The sequence below is a fragment of the Otolemur garnettii genome, unplaced genomic scaffold (assembly GCF_000181295.1).
Source record: "Otolemur garnettii isolate 467f Iridium unplaced genomic scaffold, OtoGar3 scaffold00115, whole genome shotgun sequence".
NCBI classification, from domain to species: domain Eukaryota; kingdom Metazoa; phylum Chordata; class Mammalia; order Primates; family Galagidae; genus Otolemur; species Otolemur garnettii.
The window spans coordinates 5,686,919-5,707,423 of record NW_003852510.1 but is presented as its reverse complement, the minus strand read 5'-3'; the positions used below and the strand labels follow the sequence as shown (position 1 = coordinate 5,707,423).

Genomic DNA, 20,505 nt, shown 5'->3' with positions numbered 1-20,505 from the left:
GAACCCGCCACCTTAGGTGTATGTGGCTGGCGCCTTAGCCACTTGAGCCACAGGCACTGAGCCCAAATATTCTTGATTAAAAGTTTTAAAATGGAGTGGCGCCCTGGCCCCATATGCCGGAGGTGGCAGGTTTAAACCCAGCCCAGGCCAAAAACTGCAAAAAAAAAAAAAAAAGAAAAATTTTAAAATAAAAGAACAGAACATTTTCTATTTCCCACTATAAAACAACTAGGTGTTTACTTACATTGATGCAGATAATGTGTGTGTATGTTGCGTTTGTGTGTCTCAGGAGGGAGGAAGGTCTTTTTTTTTTTTTTGAGACAGAGCCTCAAACTGTCCCCCTGGGTAGTGTGCTGTGGCATCACAGCTCACAGCAACCTCCAACTCCTGGGTTCAAATGAGTCTCCTGCCTCCGCCTCCCAAGTAGCTGGAACCACAGGCGCCCGCTACAATGCCTGGCTATTTTTTTTTGGTTGCAGCCATCATTATTGTTTGGCGGGCCGGGTTGGATTTGAACCTGCCACCTTAGGTGTATGTGGCTGGCACTTTAGCCACTTGAGCCACAGGCACTGAGCCGGGAGGAAGGTCTTTAGCTAAGAGACCTTGGCAGACTTTCCTTCAGCTCCAAGTTTATTGAAACTGGTCATCCCTGGGTCTCCCACTGAATACCAGTTAGACAAAGATAGGGATGGGCTAAAGTCGAGGCTCTGTAGAGTGGTGCCTCAAGATAATGTCCTCTCACTCCTACCCTCCGTTCTTAGGTCTGTCCCTAAAAAGGCTGGGGTACAAGGTAATGGCACCAATGGCCTAATGGGTGTGTTTTGTATCCTGTCCCCAGAGCCTGGTTACTCTGTATAGCCGGGCAACACTCTCCAGCAGGCATCAAGGCTTTGTGCTGCCAGGCCTTAAGGGCTGTAGAAAGTCAGGTGTGACCTGTGCTTCCCAGTCGGGGTGCTATTGAGGACCTTGGCAGTGGGTGCAGCTAATGTGCTGATGTGCTTATTGCAAGGGAGGTGGGGCTTGAGAGGGAGCCAGGTACCCCCAGACAAGCAGCTGGTTGTCTGAAGGGGCAGCATGGGGCTTAGCCCCCTGAAGAGGCTCCTGTGTGACAGGCCCTGGGTGGGGGACACTAATGCAGGGACCTGGGCAGTGCTGCTCCTGTGGGGCTGGCAGTTATAGTAAAGGTCCCCAGAGCAGGATGGGCCCTGCCTACCTGGTGGGAGGGCACATGGAGGGCAGCCACCCTGAAGCCTTAGGGTTGCTGGGGCCAGGCCAGTGTGGACTTTGGGCTGGTGATGGGTTGGTGATGGGTTAGTGGTGCCATGAGCTTGGGGCAGGCCAGTCCCAGTGGCCTTCTGGCCTGTGCTGACTGCCATTTGCTTTCCTCCTCAGAGCCGTCCAGGTACCTGCTCAGGCAACTGAATGAGAAGGGTGAGTGTGAGAGGGGTACCTGGCCAACCCGCTGTGCTAGGGGAGAGGCAGGAGCAGGTAGAGACCTGGGGAGGGTTTGAGGAGAATAGTTCAGGTGGACTCTGTGTTATCTAAGGGGTGCTCGAACTTTCCCCTGCCGCAAGCCCTGCTCACCTCAGTGACAGCAGGAGCTGAGTGACAGGCACAGACCTGCGCTGTTCTGTGTCCCCGAGCTCCTGCTCTGTCAGCCATTCCTTTGAAAGCCCAAGGGACTTGCGCAGGCTTTGGGAGCAGGAACCCCCAGTGTGGCCTTCCCCTCTGGCCTCTGTACAGAGGCTCCTTCTTTTGCTCATTGATCTCTTCCCTTCCCCTGCTCCTCGCTTGTGTGCCTGGGACCTGGTGGCAGTGTCAGCAGCCAGCGCGGCAGGAATGAAGGTGAGGCCAGTGGGCGGTGGGGAACAAGGAGGAGGGCACTGGCTGGGAGGGAGGGGTGGGACTGCCTAGCTCAGGTCAGCTCAGACACTGGCCCCTGAACCTTCTTTGTCCTTATTCTCTCCATACATACCTGTCAGGCACCCATCGTGTGCCAGGCTCCATGGCACAAGTGTCGCAGAGATGAATAAGATATGGCCTTTGCATTGGGGCCCCTTCTGTACCCTGTCCTGGGAGCAGTACCCACGGTGACCGGTCCTCCGGGATCCTCTCACATTTCCCTTTCTGGGCAAGCAGGCTTCTCTGGGTTCTGAGTTCTTGAGCGGGTCCCAGCCTTCCCTCCATGAGAACACCTGCTCCTGCCTGGACCCCAGTGGAAACTGGAGTTGGGCATGTAGATATGGCTGCCTACGTGAAGCCCCTCAGCCACTGCAGGAAGAGGGGAGGTCACCGAAGAGGCCAGTCACAAGAGGGTCTTGTGCTCTGAACAGCATGCAGGCAGCGCTGGCACCCTCTTGGACTTTGGGCAGCACCCCTGTCCTCAGGGTCTGCAGCCAGAGGCTGAGGGGGCAGCACAGGAGGGGCAGAAAGAAGAGGAGGAGGAGGAGGAAGAGCAGGCCTTTCAGGTTTCTTTGGAGGATCTAGCAGGGCATGAAGGCAGCGAGAAGGGAACCGGGCCAGAGCCCCTAGGCTCCGAGGAGGAGGAGGAGGAGGAGAGCCTGGCAGTGGCGGAGCAGGTAGCCGACTTTGCCAGCTCCCTGCTGGCCGCCTTCCACTGCTGGCACTATCGGGCCAACGCTTTACTTTTCTCCCGGGGCGCTATGGTGAGGTGTCTCTCTGATCTCCCCTCCTCCTTGCATGGTCCCTGGCATGTGCACGCCCCTCAAGAGTCCCCTCCGCTGCCCTCCTTCCCTGCCCTGGCTCCTTTACTCCTGCCCTGGGCAGTTCTTAACCCCTCTCTTGCTTGCTGTCACGCCCTGGTTAGCCTCTGGCATGTGCTGCTTCAGCACTAATGAGCGTAACTCCCAGGGAGCATGACAAAGGGGGCGGGGCAGTGGGGGAAGGAAGAGGCTGATGCACAGCAGGGCTGGGAAGATCAGGTCCACCTAGCCGGGAAGGGAAGGTGAGCTAGGCTGTTCTGAAGCTGCATGCCTGGCAGTTCAGGTTGGCTCTGGAGTGCCTCGCGACCAAGGCTGGCTCTCAGGGAGGCCCAGCCCACTAGGAGCACAGGAGATGCTGCCCATGTTTGGGATGTGGGTGAGATCAGCTCCCAATTTTCCTCGAGTTAACCGCTGACCTCTGCTTGCTGCAGGGGAAGGGGCGCAGGGAGTCTGAAGGCCCTGGGAGCTGCAGAAGGCCCAGTGGCCGGTCCCCATCCAGTGCTGAGAAGCGCATGAGCTTCGAGTCCATCTCTTCCCTGCCAGAGGTGAGTGGCCAGCAGGTAGGATGGAGAGTGCAGAGCTATCTAGAGTCCAGGTCTATAGCTGCGGCTTCAGGCATGAACTCTCCCATTGGGCCAGTTAGAATAGAGATTCCCCAATCCCCAGGGACTCTTGCCCATTCAGGAAGTCTGTTCAGCCTAGGGGGTTCATGGTTTGATGAGCAGACTGGCCCTTTCTGTAAATTAGAAGAAGATGCGCCTGCTTTGGGGCAGATGCTGTTCCATGCCAAGGGGCACAGCCAGTAGGAATGAATCAGATTTTAACTCCTTTGGCCACCCACCTTGCTTGTTAAGTTACACTTGTGGCCACCTGGGTGAAGGCGTTAAGGTATTGATCTCTATTGGACACCTTCATAACTGATGTTTTTACTTCTTCCTTCTATTCTCCATAAAAGTTCTAGAAGAAAACTTGCTCTGAGAGGTTGGTGGTATACCTGGCATTGGGTCTGAGGTCTGACTTGGTCTTATTCTCCTCTTCCCACCACCCGTGCTATGGATTGTTGTGTCATCCTGTGCCCTCCAAAACTATAAGGGAAAGGTCGTGAGCTAAGACCTAGACCTCTCATGGTGGGCCTCACAGCCAGGACTGAGAAGCCCAGGTGACACGGGATAGGAATGTAGCATGGTGTCTTAGTTTGGGCTGTAATAAAAAGCCTCGACTTGGTAGTTTATAAACAATGGTAATGTATTGCTCACAATTCTAGAGGCTGGGAATTCTTAGATCAGGATGCCCCGGGGGTTGGTGTCTGGTGAAGGTTTGCCATCTGCTGCTTAGGTGACATCTTGCTGTGTCCTCACATGGGCCAAGTTAGCTCCCTTGAGCCTCTGTGGTGAGGGCACTAGTCCCGTCTGTGCGAGTGGGGCCCTCGTGGCGCCTGGTGTGTTGGATGCTGTAGGTTAGGAGTCCTCCTCTACAGAAAATGAACCAGAACAAATGGAATCAGATCTGGTTTCTTAGAACTGGGTGTTTACTTTTATCTTCTCCTTAAAGACTTCTCTGGAAAGCTTCCTGTCCCAGCCGGTTTTAGTGTTCAGATCGCCTTCAAGGTGGTCGAGAGGGAATTCTCAGGTTTACCTCCTTCCTTGCCCATTTACAGGGCACATGCAGTCATGCTGGGCCTGCAGGCACTGAGGCCAGGAGGAGCCACATTCTTAGTCCTAATCCTCTGACGGGATCCCAGTATATGACTGTTGCTGTCTGGACCCCAATCCACATGAGAGGGCCTGTCCTCTCAGGGAAATTTATATGTCCTCATGTTGTTCAGGCCTGGGTATGAACCCTGAAACCCCTGAGTTGGGGTACCTCTAAGGTTTTAGGGAGCTGCCTTCCCATTAGATGGGGAGACCTAGTGCCACCACTCTGTGAGAGCAGACCACTGGGTGCCTGGCCTGGCATTATGTCTCCCACCATGTCCCTTTAGTTCCTAAGCAGTCTGCCATCTGTGTGCCTAGCTTTCTCCTTGATTTGAGGGTGGAGGCCCAGGGTACCAGCTGCAGGGTGACTAAAGGACACGATCCTATTCTTTCCCTAAGGTCCCTTCTGGGTTGCCCTCATTCTGGTTGCCTTGACTCCTAAACTGCAGGCCTCTCTCCCGAGGCTTCGAGCAGATGTGCTGTCCCCTCATCCCCCAGAACTCAGGAAGCAGGTTTTTTCTCACGTGAGCTCTCTCGGCCATGCTCCAGGTTGAACCAGACCCTGAGTCTGGGACTGAGCAGGAGGTCTTTGCTGCCGAGGAAGGTCCCAGCACTGAGGAGATGCTTTCAGACACAGAATCTCCGGAAGTCCTAGAGACACAGCACGATGCCCACCAAGAGCTGCCAGAGGTGGACCACCCAGATGATGTGGCAGAATTTACAGTGGCTGAGAGCACTGAGGACCTTAAGGCTCTGAGCAGCGAGGAGGAGGAAGACATGGGAGCTGCCCAGGAGCCCGAGAGCCTCCTGCCACCCTCCGTGCTAGACCAGGCCAGCGTCATTGCTGAGAGATTTGTCAGCAGCTTCTCTCGGCGGAGCAGCCTGGCTCTAGAGGATGGCAAGCCCAATGGGTTGGGGACCCCCCGGCTGGTCAGCCGCAGCAGTAGTGTGCTCAGCCTAGAAGGCAGTGAGAAGGGCCTGGCCCGGTGTGGCAGTTCCTCAGACTCCCTCAGCTGTCAGCTCCCCCAAGGGATGGATATCAGTGTGGGGGTGGCCACAGACAGTAGCCCTTCTGTCAATGGAACAGAGTCCCTAAGCCCAGGCTGCCCAGTGGAGCCCGACAGGTCTTCTTGTAAGAAAAAGGAATCCCTGCTCTCCACTCGGGACCGGTTGTTGCTGGACAAAATTAAGAGCTATTATGAAAATGCAGAACACCACGATGCAGGCTTTAGTGTCCGGCGCCGGGAAAGCCTCTCCTACATCCCTAAAGGATTGGTGAGAAACTCCGTCTCCAGGTTCAATGCCCCTCCCAGACCAGACCCAGAGCCAGTGGCCCCAGTGGGGCACAAGAGACAAGTGGGCTCCCGGCCGGCTTCGTGGGCTCTGTTTGATCTCCCTGGACCAAGCCAGGCAGGCCCAGGGGACCCTATCACAGATGCTGAGTTCCGCCCATCTTCAGAAATTGTGAAGATCTGGGAAGGGATGGAGTCTTCCAGGGAAAGCCCTCAGAAGGGGCCAGGCCACGGGCAGGCCAATGGCTTTGACCTGCACGAACCACTCCTTATCCTGGAGGAACATGAGCTTGGAGCCATCACCGAGGAATCAACCACTGCCTCTCCAGAAAGCACCTCTCCCACTGAGCGCCCCAGCCCGGCCCACCTGGCCCGGGAGCTGAAAGAGCTGGTGAAGGAGCTGAGCAGCAATGGCCAGGGGGAGCTGGTGGCCCCACTGCACCCCCGCATCGTGCAGCTCTCCCACGTGATGGACAGCCACGTGAGCGAACGCGTCAGGAACAAGGTGTACCAGCTGGCCCGACAGTACAGCCTCCGCATCAAGAACAGCAAGTCGGCTAGGCCACCACTGCCCTGGGACAAGGCAGCTCCCGGGAGGGATGGGAAGACACCCACTGTCCCCTGCCTACAAGAGGAGATTGGGGAGCCTTCCAGTGGCAAAGGTATGAGAAGAGTGGGGAGTGGGCCCTTCTCACAAGTCTGGGTGTTTAGCATAGCCACTTAAGGAACTAACTTTTAGTGATCTCTGAAGGGGATGGACCTAAAGAGGGGCTGGACCCTGAGTACCAATGCATAGGCTGAGCCTTGGCCACTGGGACACTCTGAGGCCAAGCCTCCCCTTCTAGTTGGGCCCTTTCAATGCCCCCCACCCCAGGAAACCAGCCAGGGGCCACTTGTTTACCAAGAAAGGAGTGGGTGCTCTCACTGCTTCCTTTGACTCCTGCCCCGTCTGCTGCCCTCCTTCCTCCATTGCCTTTGATAAGCAGCTGTAGGTGGTAACTGAGATTCCACTTCCATCCTGCCTCAAACCCAGCGACCAACCTTGCCTGAGGAGGGTAGTGGGGACAGTTCAGAGTCTTCTCTTGCAGCTCCCTGTCCCACCCTCTCCTTGCAGGTCGGAGAAAGCCAGTGTTATCCCTCCTTGACTACGAGCCATCTGTGGCCCAGGAGCACAGCCCCCCCAAGCCCTCTTCTGCAGGGGAAGTGGCATCGCGACGTTTTGCCTTCAGCCCTTCTGCTACCAGCCCAAGGACCACCTCGCCTGGGGGCCAGCCCTCCTCCCGAAGCCCCCTTAGCCCCTTTGACACTGAGACCTTCAACTGGCCTGATGTCCGAGAGCTCTGCTCCAAGTACGCCTCACATGACAGGCCTGTTGGGGCTGGGGGCAGCCGGCCCCGTGGGTTGCCTGTCAACCGGAGCCGCTCACTGCCCGAGAACATGGTGGAGCCACCTCTGTTAGGCAGGGGGGACCTGAGCACCAGGAGAGGCCTGGGAGGCAGAGCGGCTGCCCAGCCCCCTGGGGCTACACCTCACATGGGGCCGGACGGAGGTGAGGCCTTGTTTGTCACTGCAGACCTCATCCTGGAAGACAACCAGCGGGTGATTGTCCTAGAGAAGGGGCCCCTTCCTGGCCCCACTGTGGGGCTGAAGGAAGAGGGCAGCGGACAGGGACCAAGTTCGCTTGCAACACCCATAGTGCAGGGCTTGGATTTCCAGGTGTCTGTGGAGCGTCGGCCAAAGGAAGAGGGCTCCAGGGACCCTACAGACCCAAGCCAGCAGGGCAGAGTGAGAAACCTGAGAGAGAAATTCCAGGCCTTGAACTCCATAGGTTGACTCTGACTCCTGGGGGAAGGAAGAGTCATGCTGGTGGGTAGGGAGAGTCTGGGCGTACTTGGCCCAGCCTGGGCCACAGGAGGTGTGTCCAGGGCCCTGGGAAGGCAAGGAGGCTGTCCCCTTCTGCTCTACCATGTGCGGTGGTAAACTCATGTGCTACCTGTGCAATGTGGTGGTACTTTCCTGGAGCTTGTTACAGCTTTGTATAGGACCGGGGAGCCACTCTTCCCCTCTGAGGCTGATGTGCCACTTTCCTTGTAAGTAGTTCTTCTCTGGTTAAGCAGCCAGGTATTTAAGCTCACCTCTTCCCAGGGAGAGCCAGTCCTGCTCAGGCCACTGCCAGCCCAAGGAGCCTACCCAGGGAAACTTGAGGAGTAGCCTGGGGGTCCTGCTCTTTAACTGTGCCTTGCCTTAGCATCTTGGCAGGAAGCCAATAATTTATTGCTTTGCATTCTGTGGTGTGTGCACATGTTTGTGTTCTGTCATTGTTTATTCCCCTCCTATGAAAAATGTAATGGACTCAGTAGGTACTCTGAGGGTTGTCTTGCTGACTCTCTGCTTGTCACTAATGTACACACGTTTCATTATTTGCCAATGGTGCAATAACCACTGCTGACACTGCTGCCCACTGTGTGTGGCCTCCTTACTGGGCCTGGTGGGGATGGGTAGGGTTGTCCAAGAGCCAGGGATGTCTTATGGAGGCAGAGACACTGGGCTTGTTCCTTCCACATTCATTTATCATCCAGGCTCACAAAGCATTAGGCACCAGGGTGCGGCCCGGGAGGCGGGATGTTGAGGGTGGGAGTTTGCTGTCTGCCCCATCTTCTATGGGCTTCTCTGTCTACCCATCGCCTGTTGTCCTGTTGGGATGGGGCCCACATGCAAGTCTTTAGCTCTTTCTTCAAGGACCAAAGTTACACTGAAAATGGGAGGTGAATGGAACACTTTTCTAGTGAGCAGATTTCCCAATGTCTGGTGCCTTTTGCTCTCCTCCCCTTCCAGTTCCCAGGAGACATATTGGAAGGCAAGGATTCTAAGCTTAGAGCCTAGAAATATCTTCAAAAGTGGCCTGCAACATTGGGTGAGGAGTGCAAGTGCACTTGGGATGGGTCCTTTGTTTTTATTATGTTCTCAAAAACATCTTCGGGGCTTGGCGTCTGTGGCTTAAGTGGCTAAGACGCCAACCACATACACCTAAGGTGGCAGGTTCGAATCCAGCCCAGGCCCACCAAACAATGATGACTGCAACCAAAAAATAGCTGGGTGTTGTGGCGGGCGCCTGTGGTCCCAGCTACTTGGGAGGCAGAGGCCGGAGACTCGCTTGAGCCCAGGAGTTGGAGGTTGCTGTGAGCTGTGATGCTATGGCACTGTACCCAGGGGGACAGCTTGAGGCTCTGTCTTAAAAAAAAAAAAAAAAAATCTTTGATTCAAAAGAGCTAGGAATGTCTCCCAGTTTCAGTTGGGTTTGGAGGAGCAGCCTTGTTTTGTCCAGGGGCCTGGGAGGAGGGGCCGCAGGGCCCAGGTGGTAGCGCTGTCTGACAGGCATTCCCACAGTCTACAGGGTCAGGGTCCCTGTGTCTTTTGACCTAGGAAGATGGACTCAACCCCCACATGGGCCTGCTGAGTCTAAAAAGGTCAAGGGAGATCAGAGGCGAGTGCTCACCTTTTTGAGCAACCGCAGTGCAGGCCAGTGATGCTGTATTCTGCTGCCTGCCCTGAATCTCCAGTGGTCATTTCTGCAGTTACTGAGAAGAGAAATGGCTCCTCCCAGGAGAATCTCAGGACATGACACTGAGTAGCCACAGTGTACTGCAGGGTGTGAGGGTCAACCCAGGCTCTCATTTTAGCCTTGCTGTTAACTAGCTCACCCACACTTGTACTTTGTCATTATCTAAAAACTGGAAGGGATGAGTTGTGATTTCCCAAACTCTGATGGGGACTCTTAGTTGTAGCTAACTCTGTCCTCCAGCCATCTCTGTATGTCTGGGAACGTTGGGCCGGGGCAGTGGTTCTCATTAGAATAATCCAGAGAGGCTTTTGTGAACTGGCAATCCCTATGTCCCATCCCCTAGATCAAGTGGGTCTGCCCCTGTGGAGGTGAGCCTAGGCACAGAGGTTCTGGTGATTCTGCTGTCTTGAGATTTGTGGGGAGAGGCCTGGGCTGATCTTTGCTTTGAGATGATTTTGCCCTGCAGCAGGCCTTAAATGTGCTCAAATGTGCGAGTGAGCAAGCCCTTCCCAGGATCTCTAGTGAGGCACAGGACCTGAGTGCAGCAGAAGCATCCCATAAGACTTCCAGGCAAAACCAGAATCTGGCTGGACCCTCTGGTGCTAGCCCTGTCAAGCCTAGTTCAAAGGGAAACAAAGCTAGTCAAATAAGAAACCAAAAGAAGTATGGAGTATTATTGATTTATTAGAAAAATTAGTAAATGGGTTTCCTCTGGTTGGTGGAAGCACGATTGAGCAGGTGGAGGACATGGCCCAGCCGGCCCCAGGGCCAGCCCAGATGGCATGGTCTGTGCCCAACAGGGTTGCATTCCCCTGCGGCCAGCTCCTCATGTCCTCCCTGAGCTAGCTTGTCCAAGGGACCATGCCACATGGTCCTGTGGCTTCTTTCTTCTCTGGATTTCTGTCCCCCTTCCACTGAGGGAGGAAGGGGAGCCAAGCCCAGCCTAAGGGACCCTGGTAGCCCCCAGTAGGCAGGAAGGAGTGGTAAAGAGAAGTTGAGCCTTCCACAGGCCTCCCTTTGTGGGCACTAGTGAAGGTGTATGTGTGGGGGGAGCCCAAGGACCTCCATACCTCCCTCAGCCTGATCAGCTGAGGCCCAGGGATACAGGGGAAGGAGAAAGGGAAGGAGGACCACCTGGCCATGCCCAGAAGGAGCTTCCTCTGAACTGCCCAGGGGAGGAAGCCTGTATGCTGGTGTGGACTGGAGCTGTATCGGCCTAGTTTGGGAGTACCATCAAGGCAAAGACTGCAAAGTAGAACAAGTAAAAACAAAAACCTGGCCAGGGCTGCAGGAGAGCTTAGGCCTGGTGTGGCATGGGGTCTCCCAAAGTCCAGTTAATTGAATGTCTTGGGGCCTAGGTGAGATGGGAGGGATGCATGGGGGGCTGGCAATAGATGGTGGTCACATGCAGCTGGCTGCCCTTGCCCCATCTGGGGGACCTGGGGTGGTGGAATCCTAGCTCTTCCATTGGGGTCCTTTCTTAGGTCAGTGAAGTTGCTTGCTGGAAATTTCTTACTTAAGTGCTACTTTGGCACATGCTGCGGGTTGGGGGTGGACCCTTGTCCCTTAACTCCCTAAAGACTGGCCCAGGGAAACAGTTGAGGGAGGTGCCTGTCATCATCTGCCCTTTAGCAAGGAACCTGCTCTCTGCCCCAGAGAAGGACACGCCCTCAAACCACCAAAGGCCTCCTTAATTGCTAAGTGAGTGTGGTCATTGCACTGCCTTAGTTTCCTCAGTTGCAGAAAGAGGCTGGTGAACTAATATAGGTTCCCTGTAGAAGCAGAGGGCTGTGGGGTCAAATGAAGTTATCAGGCTGCATGGGCTGAGTCTTCCCCCCCGCCCCTCCCCGTCTGCTGAAGTTGGCGTCACCCTGATGTAGCGTCTGGGCTGCAGGGCAGCAGCAAGGATCTCTCAACTGGGCCTGCACCAGTCAGCCCTAAGTGTCCCCAAGAAGGCCTTATGATTCTGAGCCAAACCCCAGTTAGTATGCCCAGCTGGAGCTGTGTTGCTTTCAGAGCAGAATGGAGGGGGAAATGCCTGTGGAACAAATTGTCCCCTGAAACCTGACCTTGGCAGCATGAAGAAGGTGGGGAAGGCCATCCCCCAGATGTAGATTGCAGCAAAGCCCCTTCTGGTGCTTGGGGATGGAGGTGGTAGATGTTTGACATCTGTACTTGTGTGACCCCCGCCCCCAGACCTAAAAGCCAGGACCTTCAGGAGAAGCCAGCTGCCTGGGGGTAGTTACATCAAATGGGTGGTAATGCCTAGGCATGGCCACATTTGCCACCCCAAGGTGACAGGGGATTGACTCTGCTGCCTGTCCAGTCAATACTCTGGGATGGTACCAGCTGCAGATAGCACACACTTGGGCGTTTGGTTCTGGATGCATGAGTCCAGGTGCTGGGCTATGCATCCAGTCTCAAGGGGTCTACACTGTCTCCTTGGGTTGGGTATTGCTGGTTTGGCTGCTAGGGTCCCAGCATGGAAAGGCAGGGCCTTAGGCAGTGTGAGACCTGTCTGTCACTCCTCAAGTCTGGGCCTTGAGCCCTACCCTCTAACCCAGGTGGACAGTTTAGAGGAGGGGTGGCTTGCCCATCCTCACCTCACCTGCCTCCTGCAGTGGGAGCAAAGGGTGCTGGAGGTGGCAGAAGGTACCTTCAGTCAGAACCCACCAACCTCGGAGGCTCTCTTTTATGGTGGGAGGAGGACAAGGGAAGGGACCAGGTAGCCCCTGAGGTGAGAGGCCCAGTTCTGAAGAAGCCCAGGGCAGAGGAGGCTGGTGGCCTCAAGGCCCCTGCATGCAGTCTTTTCCCCAAAGTCCCTTGTGGCCCAAAGTCTGTCTTCTCACTCCCCTAGTGGGCAGGCCAGGAGCTTCGTGTCCTTTTCCCTTTCCCTGGCTGTGACTAGGTGGGAGGTGACCCCCAAGCCAGACTTGCTATGGGGATGGGCAGCATTTGAAGAACCCCATCAGTCCCCCTTCTCCAGCTTCTCTAGGGCGCAGGGGAGAGGAGGGTTTGGGGAGGAGGGCACTGCCTCAGAGAACGTTTCCTGCCCCCAGATGCCTCCAACTGGCTCAAGGTATAGCGACAGCCCGGCTGGGGACTCAGCCCAGGGCAAGCGGGCAGGGGGACAGGACTGGCGGAAGCCCAGGGTCCCTACATGTCCCAACACTCCGCTGTGCCCACTTGCCAGGTGTTACTTCTTTTTGGGGAAGAAACTGAATCTCTTCTCCTTGTCCTTCTTGCCGAGGCTGGCATCGGGGCCAGACAGGGAGGGCAAGGGCAGGCTCTGTGCCTTGACACGGATGCTCTGGGACTCATTGATGGCGGTGCTCATGCCCTGTAGCCAGGACAGCATCTCCTCCTGTGGGCGGGAGGGCAGGCCAAGTGGTGCCCAAGCTGACGTGGTCCCGGAGGCTGTCTGTGCTGAGCCAGCCTTGGGAGCAAGCAGCTGGGGGCTCCTCCACCTGCCTCTTTGCCAGCCACATCTGAGCTTGGCTGCCCCCCCACTTACCTCGTCCTTGCCATGGAATAGCCACTCGCTGCCATTACTCAGCCTAGGAGGACAAAAGGTTTCCTGTCATTGTAGCCATCACTGGGAGTCCAGGCAGAGGGCTGGCTCTGATCTCACAATCCCCTGCGCCTAGTATCCAGAGCCCTCTAAGGAACACAGCACCTCTGAGGAGTAAAAGTCTGGACCATCAGCCCCTTTGATCTGGAGCATCATGCAGTGGGCCACCATGCAGTGGGCCTCTGTCTGGGCTCATACTAAGGCCTCATCAAGGCATCAACCTGAGGGGTAAGGCCCAGGAAGGGTCAGTAGGCAAGAAGGCCTAACCTCAGCTTGAAGACGTGCTTCTTCTTCTTGTAGTTGGCTGCAATCTCACAGATGGCGTGTCTCAGGGGCAGGGGTTCCTCCCCATGGTAGGGCATCCCCAGGGCCAGGTTCTTGGCATCCTTGTAGAAGGTCAGCTCACTGTTCCTCAACACACAGTACAGGTTGTTCCATGACCTGCAGAGGTGCAGATAGTCAGGTAACCCACAGTCCTGACACAGTGTCACTATAACCAGTTCCCATAACTTCATCTTTGAAATAATTATACTTTTGCCCTGGTAAATAGTAACACATTTTGTTTACATACAGATGATTTTTTTTTAATTTCATGACCTAATTGTTAATATTTTATTTTCCTTCTAGTTTTTATTCATGTATTCACTTTTTTTCTAACCACACAGATAAGATTATACTATATATTCAATTTTATATCCTGCTTCTGAGCTTAATGCTATATCATGTGTATTTCTCCAGATCTTCAAATATTTCTTGAGATAATTTTGAACAGCTATATGGCATCCCATCATATATATACAATTTACTTTATTGGTGGACCTGACAATACCGGAAAATTTATCCACAGTTTAACAATGTCATGAACATTCTTATGCACCAATTTTTGCCTTTAATTCTCTCTCTCTTTTTTTTGAGACAGAGCCTCAAACTGTCCCCCTGGGTAGAGTGCCGTGACACTATAGCTCAGAGCAACCTCCAACTCCTGGGCTCAAGCGAGTCTCCTGCCTCAGCCTCCCGAGTAGCTGGGACCACAGGCGCCCGCCACAACGCCCAGCTATTTTTTGGTTGCAGCCATCATTGTTGTTTGTTAGGCCTGGGCTGGATTCGAACCTGCCACCTTAGGTGTATGTGGCTGGCACCCTAGCCACCTGAGCCACAGGTGCCGAGCCACCTCTAATTTTCATATTAGAAATACATTTATAGGGTGGCACCTGTAGCTCAATCAGTTAAGGTGCCAACCAGAACTGGCTGGTTTGAATCTGACCCTGGTCTGCCAAACAACAATGACAACTACAACAACAACAAAAATAGCTGGGTGTTGTGGCTGGAGCCTGCTATTCCCAGCTACTCGGGAGGCTGAGGCAAGAGAATCGCTTAAGCCCAGGAGTTTGAGGTTGCTGTAAGCTATGATGTCAAGGCACAAGGCTATAGCTTGAGGCTCTGTCCCAATAAATAAATAAATTAAAATAACAAAATAGAAATACATTCATAGAAGTAGAATTGAGTTCAAGACCAACAATATAAACTGAATATTTCAAGTATTTCTACACCCTTTATTGTATTTGATTCCCCCTATAGACCTGTGAATTGAGCAGGGTCTTGTTTTGCTTAGGTGTGCCTACTATACCATACTATCACTTTTAATTTTTAAGGGACAGGATCTCTAGCTGTGCTGCCCAGGTTGAAGTGTAGTGACATCATCATAGCTCACTGCAGCCTCAAACTCCTGGGCTTAGGTGATCCTCCTGCCTCAGCCTTCCTAGTAGCTAGGATTACAGGCTAATTTTTTTTTTTTTTCTTGAGACAGTCTCACTCAGTTGCCCCGAGTAGAGTGTCCTGGTGTCAAAGTTCACAGCAACCTTAAATTCCTGAGCTCAAGTGATCCTCTTTTGCCCCAGGCTCCTGAGTATCTGGGACTACAAGCACCCACCAAAAAACCTGGCTAGTTTTTCTAATTTCAGTAGAGGTAGAGGTCTTGTTCTTGCTCAGGCTGGTTTCGAACTCCTGAGCTCATGCAATTCACCTGGCTCTCAGAGTGCTAGGATTACAGAAATGAACCACTTTGGTGCCCAGCTTTTTTTTTTTTTTTTTTTTAATTTTGACTATTTTTCCCAGGCTGGTTTTGAACTCCTGGCCTCAAGCGATCTTCCTGCCTCTGCTTCCCAAAGTGCTGGGGTTACAGGAGTGAGCCACCACATTCAGCCTGTACTAATACTTTTTAAAAAGGAGCAGATTTGTGGGAATTGAGGCTCATCGCAACTGGCACATTTGGTGAGAGCATTAAGCTCACAAACTTCGTGGCAGGGTAACCTCAACGCCTTCACTGACAAATGGGGAGCACGTTTTATTTTTACAGTAACAAACTTTGAAAAACATTAAGCTTTTCCTCTTCCTCCCTCCCTCTTGTGGGTGGGAAAGTGGAGAACTACTAATACACATAAGGAGGAAGTACCGGAAAGTCAAAGAGGGAACTTGACCTATATAAAGCTGGCTGCAGAGCTTTTTACAAAGCCCTGATTTCTGACTCCCAGCCCAGGCATCTTTCCTCCAATGGGAGGGCCGGTGCTATGGAGCTGGGTCTTTGTAGTAAGATCCTGCCTGAACAGATGACTTCTCCGAGACTCTGTTCCTTTCTGGAAAATGGAAATCTCCATACGACAGGGTGGTGTTCCTGGCACATAGTAAGTGCTCAGTAAATATTAGTTTCCCCTGTCCTAGTGGACTATTTAAGTGGTAAAGTCTTCAGGGAAGTTGGACAGCCAAATTGTTCATTTCCAGAATTTGGATGAGCTTTAGTGAGTCCCTCCAACGTGCTCTGTGTGCTCCCAAGTGTCCCTGGGAATACTACTAGCTTCAACTTCTTGGAGCTGTCTCTGGGACTCTACTGTTGCTAGAAAGAAGAGACCCCAGGGACCCTGGGCAGAGTTAGACCAAACCCAAGGATGGGACACAGCCTTTGAATCAGGTCCTCAGGGTCACAGTTACTGAATAACAGCCCTGGAAGGGACCTCCTGGAGGCCTCTTGGTCATGCCCCCTTACCATCACCCATCTTACCACCGAGGAAACCAGGCCTACTAAAAAATAGGGACTGGTCAAGGATCTGTGTTCATGCCAAGACCTACCTACCTTTCACCCAGCCCTGGGATAACAGGACAACGGCTGCTGCTCACCAAGCACCTATTCTGCACCAGTTACGGTATCTGTACTGGAAAGGGCTCAAATTCCACATGGGGAAGCTAACACAGAGGGGTTGAGTAACTTGTGTGAAGCCATAGGATTTGAACTCAGGACTAGCCCTGAAGAGCTTTTCCCAACATGCCAATTGGCCCCCAGGCTGGCCCAGAGGCGTACCCAGGACGTCTCACAGGGCAGAGGCAGAGAGCATCCTCTCCCTTCACACACACTCATGTTGCTAAGGCTTTGCACAAACTCCCGCCACCAACAGCCTCTCCCCCACGCACCTGTTGGATGCCTTCTTGTTGGGCCCCTCCAGGTCATGCTTGCGGCCCAGGTAGCCCTCCATCTGCACGCTGTGCCCGTGGTCCCGCTGGGCTGGCAGCGTCGTGGGCTCGTCGCCCTCACTCAGAGGCATGTCCAGGACCTTAAATAGGGGCTCTGTGGCGAGCCTCTCGTCCCCACCGGACTTCTCCTCCTGCCTGCCCTGGTGCTGCCCTGGTGGGGGTGGTGGCTGCAGATCCTGAGGCCACTGCCCCTCTTCTTCCCCCTGCTTAGGAGCACAGGGGGGCTCAGGCCTGGGGACAGCTATTCTTAGCACAACTGGGACATCACGGAGTCCCCACCTGAGGCTGCTTCCTCTTGGCTCTGCACCTGGTGGCCCACCTTGCTCTCCCACAACCTGCTGCTATGGGCTCAGGCCTAAGGACAGCTACTCTCAGCAACTGGGACATTATGAGTCCCCACTTGAGGTTGCTTCCTCTCTGCTCTGCACCTGCTGCACCCACCTGCTTCCCTAGATGCTGCCTCTGCCTCTCTGTCCATTTTGACCCCATTCTCCCTTTTTTTTCAGTTTTTGGCTGGGGCTGGGTTTGAACCCGCCACCTCTGGTATATGGGGCCTGCACCTTACTCCTTTGAGCCACAGGCACCACCCCCATTCTCCCTTCAGAGAGCAGCATGGTAGCTCCCTCCAAATGTAATGTAGCAGCATGTTCTTAGAATGAGTTGAAGGTGACTGAGTGAGTGTTGCATTGCAGGGCTGGAAGGGCAGGTCCAATGCAGATACTCCAACTGCATGAAAAGTAGGGCTCTGGCAGGATTTCACATGAAGCTTGAGTCTGAAAACCACTTGTACTAGGATATGAATAAGAACTCTTCCGATATCCTCAAATTGTGCCTAAATCCCTAACACTAAGGACATCAGCCCCCCAATCACCCCCAAACCACCTTACAAAGGCAGAACACAAATGCTCCCTGGCTGTCAGTGGGTCTAGCAGGTCCTCTTCCTGTCATTTGATGGGAATTTGTTGCACAGGTCGTGGTTCCTAACTGTGGCTGTGCTCTGCAATTACCTCAGCAGTCACTTGGGAAAATATTCTTAGGTCCACCTCGACATGCTGAGTTAGCCTGTGTGGAGGGGGTCAGCATGTTGGTGCTTGTTAATAAGCATGCCATGTGCTCTAACACACAGCTGGGCTGGGAGCCACCTAAGCCCCACTCTGCCTAGTGGGACAAGAAGGAGTGGGTTGCCTCTGTGCCAGTGAGCACCAATGAAGACAGCCTCACTTGAGCCACCTGGTCAGAATACTGTCCCAAAGGGCTGACTGCTGGAAACCTGTGGTGGGAAAGCAACCCAACCAGGCCGTGGCTGGGTTCCTGAGGGCCTAGAGCCACCCAAGCCATAGAGACTGTTCTTCCTTTTCTCCTCCCTGCCCCTGCTTCTCAGAAGAGTGCTGGGGAGGAGCCAGGAAACAGCAGACTGTATCCCCCCCCCCGCCCCCGTGGGCTTTTAGACCAAGGGTCAAGTCTTGAAATAGAAGATGGGGGATGGGAGGCCCTGGGCACCATACTGGATATCAGATTGACACTTTAACTGAAACAACTGGGTAGACCTTACAGCTGAAAGCAACCAGGGTCTGCCTGGGGTTGCAAAAAGGAATAATGGAGGAATAAGGAATAGGGAGGGGGAGGGTCACTGGAGATATCTGTATCCCATCAAATTAGGACTATTCAATAAACAGATTCTAATTTAGGATCATACTAAGATTTCATTTAAAGTAATGTGGCTGGGGCTTGGCGCTGGTAGCTCAGCAGCTAGGGTGCCAGCCACATAAACCAAAGCTGGCAGGTTCGAATCCAGCCTGGACCTGCCAACCAACAATGACAACTACAATAAAAAAATAGCCAGGCATTGTGGTCTATCACAATGTTCCAACTACTTGGGAGGCTGAGGCAAAAGAATTGCTTAAGCCTGGGGCGGCGCTTGTGGCTCAAAGGAGTAGGGTGCTGGCCCCATATGCCGGAGCTGCGGGTTCAAACCTAGCCCCGGCCAAAAACTGCAAAAAAAAAAAAAAATAAGAATTAAAAAAAAAAAAAGAATTGCTTAAGCCCAAGAGTTTGAGGTTGCTGTGAACTATAATGCCACAACACTCTACTGAGGGCAATATACTAAGACTCTGTCTCAAAAATAAATAAATAATGTGGCCGGAATGTTTGGAAATCACTAAGCTAGTCTAACACCTTCAATCTATAATGAGAAAAACAATGTTCAGAAAGGTTAAGTAATTTACCCAAGGCCACACAGCTACTAGGTTACCCCATCTTTAGAGTGCTCATCTTTTTCAACCTTAGAACACCCTGGAGGGTTGTGGCAACATTTGCATCTTGGGAGTTTCTGCAAGTGAGGCAGGGCACAAGTGGCAAGGATGGGACAAGGAGCCTGGGTTTGGGGTCCTTCTGTGGACCTAGTCAGGTCAACCCTGAGTTGGGTAAACAACTCAGGAGTCAGGTCATGGATCTAGACCAGTGGTTCTTAACCTTCCTAATGCCTAATACAGTTCCTGTGGGTGGTGATCCACAGGTTGAGAACTGCTGATGTAAAGCCTTTTTTCCTTGCTCACCCACCTCTAGCACTGGTCTCAAGTCCCCTAGGCTGCTCTTCCTCTAGGAACAAGGATGCAAGATGACTGGCGTAGGCTGCTCCTGGTGACAGGCCAGAGCCCTCCCAGTCCTTGCCTCGGGGTCTCAGAGAAGATGCCATAGCAGACACAGGCAGGGAAGCCCACCAGACTCTCGCAGCCACATGTGGCTCCTCTAACCCAGCCTCAGCCCTTGTCGGACTGGGTCTCTACTGCTAGAGACCCCTGTATTCAGTTTTTTCTTGCACTTTTATTGCCATTCCTTTTTCCTTCCTTTAGGGAACTGTTCTCTGAAAATAAAGATGGATTTGCAAGTGCTAAATCCCAGCTTAATCCACCTTTCTTCTGTTTCCTCTGTGGATGGCTAGCTCACATTCCTCGGTAGGGCCATTCAGTGACATGGCCAGGGCAATCAACCTGGCCTGATCATGGCTTGGCTTTGGAAAATAAGGGTTTTCCAATGTACGCAAAGATTTCTTCTGTGTTCCCAACTATTCAAGTAGAGACAATTTAAAACACACCCTATGTCCCCCATCCTGAAGGCCAAGACCTGAGGAAAAAGAGCCAGGAACCAGGGTGGGAGATGAAGGTAGCTGGCTTTGCTGGGCTTCCCTCCTCCCTGGGCTGGAGATGGGGGGCACAGATGAGTAAGATGAGTGTGGAATGAAGGTGGAGTGCAGAAGGGGAAGGGACTTTGGGGGTCCTGTCCTTTCTTAGCTCCCAAGGAGGCTGGCCAACTCCCTGGGGAGGTGAGGAGGAACCAACAGGGGCTAGGGTAGGGGAGGGGAAGATAGGGACTTTTGCAAGGCTCTGTGAGCAGAGCCAGCCCCCTTCCCTTAGGGACCAGGGAACCCCTTCCCACTGTATTCTTTGCAACTATATACAAAGCCTAGGTATTGGTCAGACAGGCCTGGAGTAAAAGTCCTGACCTCCATTTAGTGAGGAGACCTCCTAGATGGACAGGAGGGGCCTCCTGTGAGGGCAGTGGTTCTCAACCTTTGGGTCATGACCCCTTTGGGGATTGAATGACCCTTTCACAGGGGTTGCCTAAATACATCCTGCATATCAGATTTCATAACAGTAGCAAAATTATAGTTATGAAGTAGCAACGAAAATAATTTTATGGTTGGGGGTCACTACAACATGAAGAACTGTATTAAAGGGTTGCAGCATTAGGAAGGTTGAGAACCACTGATTTAGGGGAAGGGGGAGAATCTTTAGCAAGTCCCTGAACCTTCCTGACTCTTGGTTTAGAAACGTGATGCCAGTACCTACTTTGTAGGTGGTTTGAGGCATTTTGATGTGAGGTAGTGTCTGTAAGTATTGGGTCTATTATGATCCTTCATTCCTCCTACCCACCCCCTCTCTCCTGGAGGCTTTCCTTAGCAATTATTGGGGCTAGTGTCTTTCGTAGCTAGTATGATAATCCTATGTGCTCTTTTTTTCCCTGGAGTAGGGGGTGCTCAGCACTGATAATCCTATGTGCTCTTTTTTTCCTTGGAGTAGGGGGTGCTCAGGACTGGGGTGCTCAACCCCAGTCTCCTTCCTTGGTCATTTTCAGCTGAAAG

The 20,505-nt window shown here is 53.2% G+C and overlaps 2 protein-coding genes across 8 annotated transcripts in view; one reads left to right on the top strand and one right to left on the bottom strand.

Moving 5' to 3' along the window:
• Positions 1 to 8,166, top strand: part of PLEKHG3 (pleckstrin homology and RhoGEF domain containing G3) — a 44,076-nt gene extending 35,910 nt beyond the window's left edge. For 5 of the 7 annotated variants that reach the window (XM_023517614.1, XM_023517611.1, XM_023517610.1 and 2 more), the window contains 6 exons: positions 1,393 to 1,431; positions 1,817 to 1,845; positions 2,334 to 2,666; positions 3,155 to 3,268; positions 4,967 to 6,371; positions 6,824 to 8,166. In XM_023517614.1, coding sequence (XP_023373382.1) covers positions 1,393 to 1,431; positions 1,817 to 1,845; positions 2,334 to 2,666; positions 3,155 to 3,268; positions 4,967 to 6,371; positions 6,824 to 7,542 — 2,639 coding nt within the window. In that variant the 3' untranslated portion in view covers positions 7,543 to 8,166. The remainder of the gene's footprint in view (positions 1 to 1,392; positions 1,432 to 1,816; positions 1,846 to 2,333; positions 2,667 to 3,154; positions 3,269 to 4,966; positions 6,372 to 6,823) is intronic. The other 2 variants (XM_023517612.1, XM_023517613.1) reach the window with 2 other exon arrangements.
• A 4,229-nt stretch (positions 8,167 to 12,395) lies between these two features.
• The window catches only part of SPTB (spectrin beta, erythrocytic), a 71,213-nt gene continuing 63,103 nt past the window's right edge, over positions 12,396 to 20,505 (bottom strand). The window contains exons 32-35 of the mRNA XM_003797394.3: positions 16,305 to 16,567; positions 13,110 to 13,283; positions 12,786 to 12,828; positions 12,396 to 12,635 (exon numbers count right to left, since the gene is read on the bottom strand). Coding sequence (XP_003797442.1) covers positions 12,468 to 12,635; positions 12,786 to 12,828; positions 13,110 to 13,283; positions 16,305 to 16,567 — 648 coding nt within the window. The 3' untranslated portion in view covers positions 12,396 to 12,467. The remainder of the gene's footprint in view (positions 12,636 to 12,785; positions 12,829 to 13,109; positions 13,284 to 16,304; positions 16,568 to 20,505) is intronic.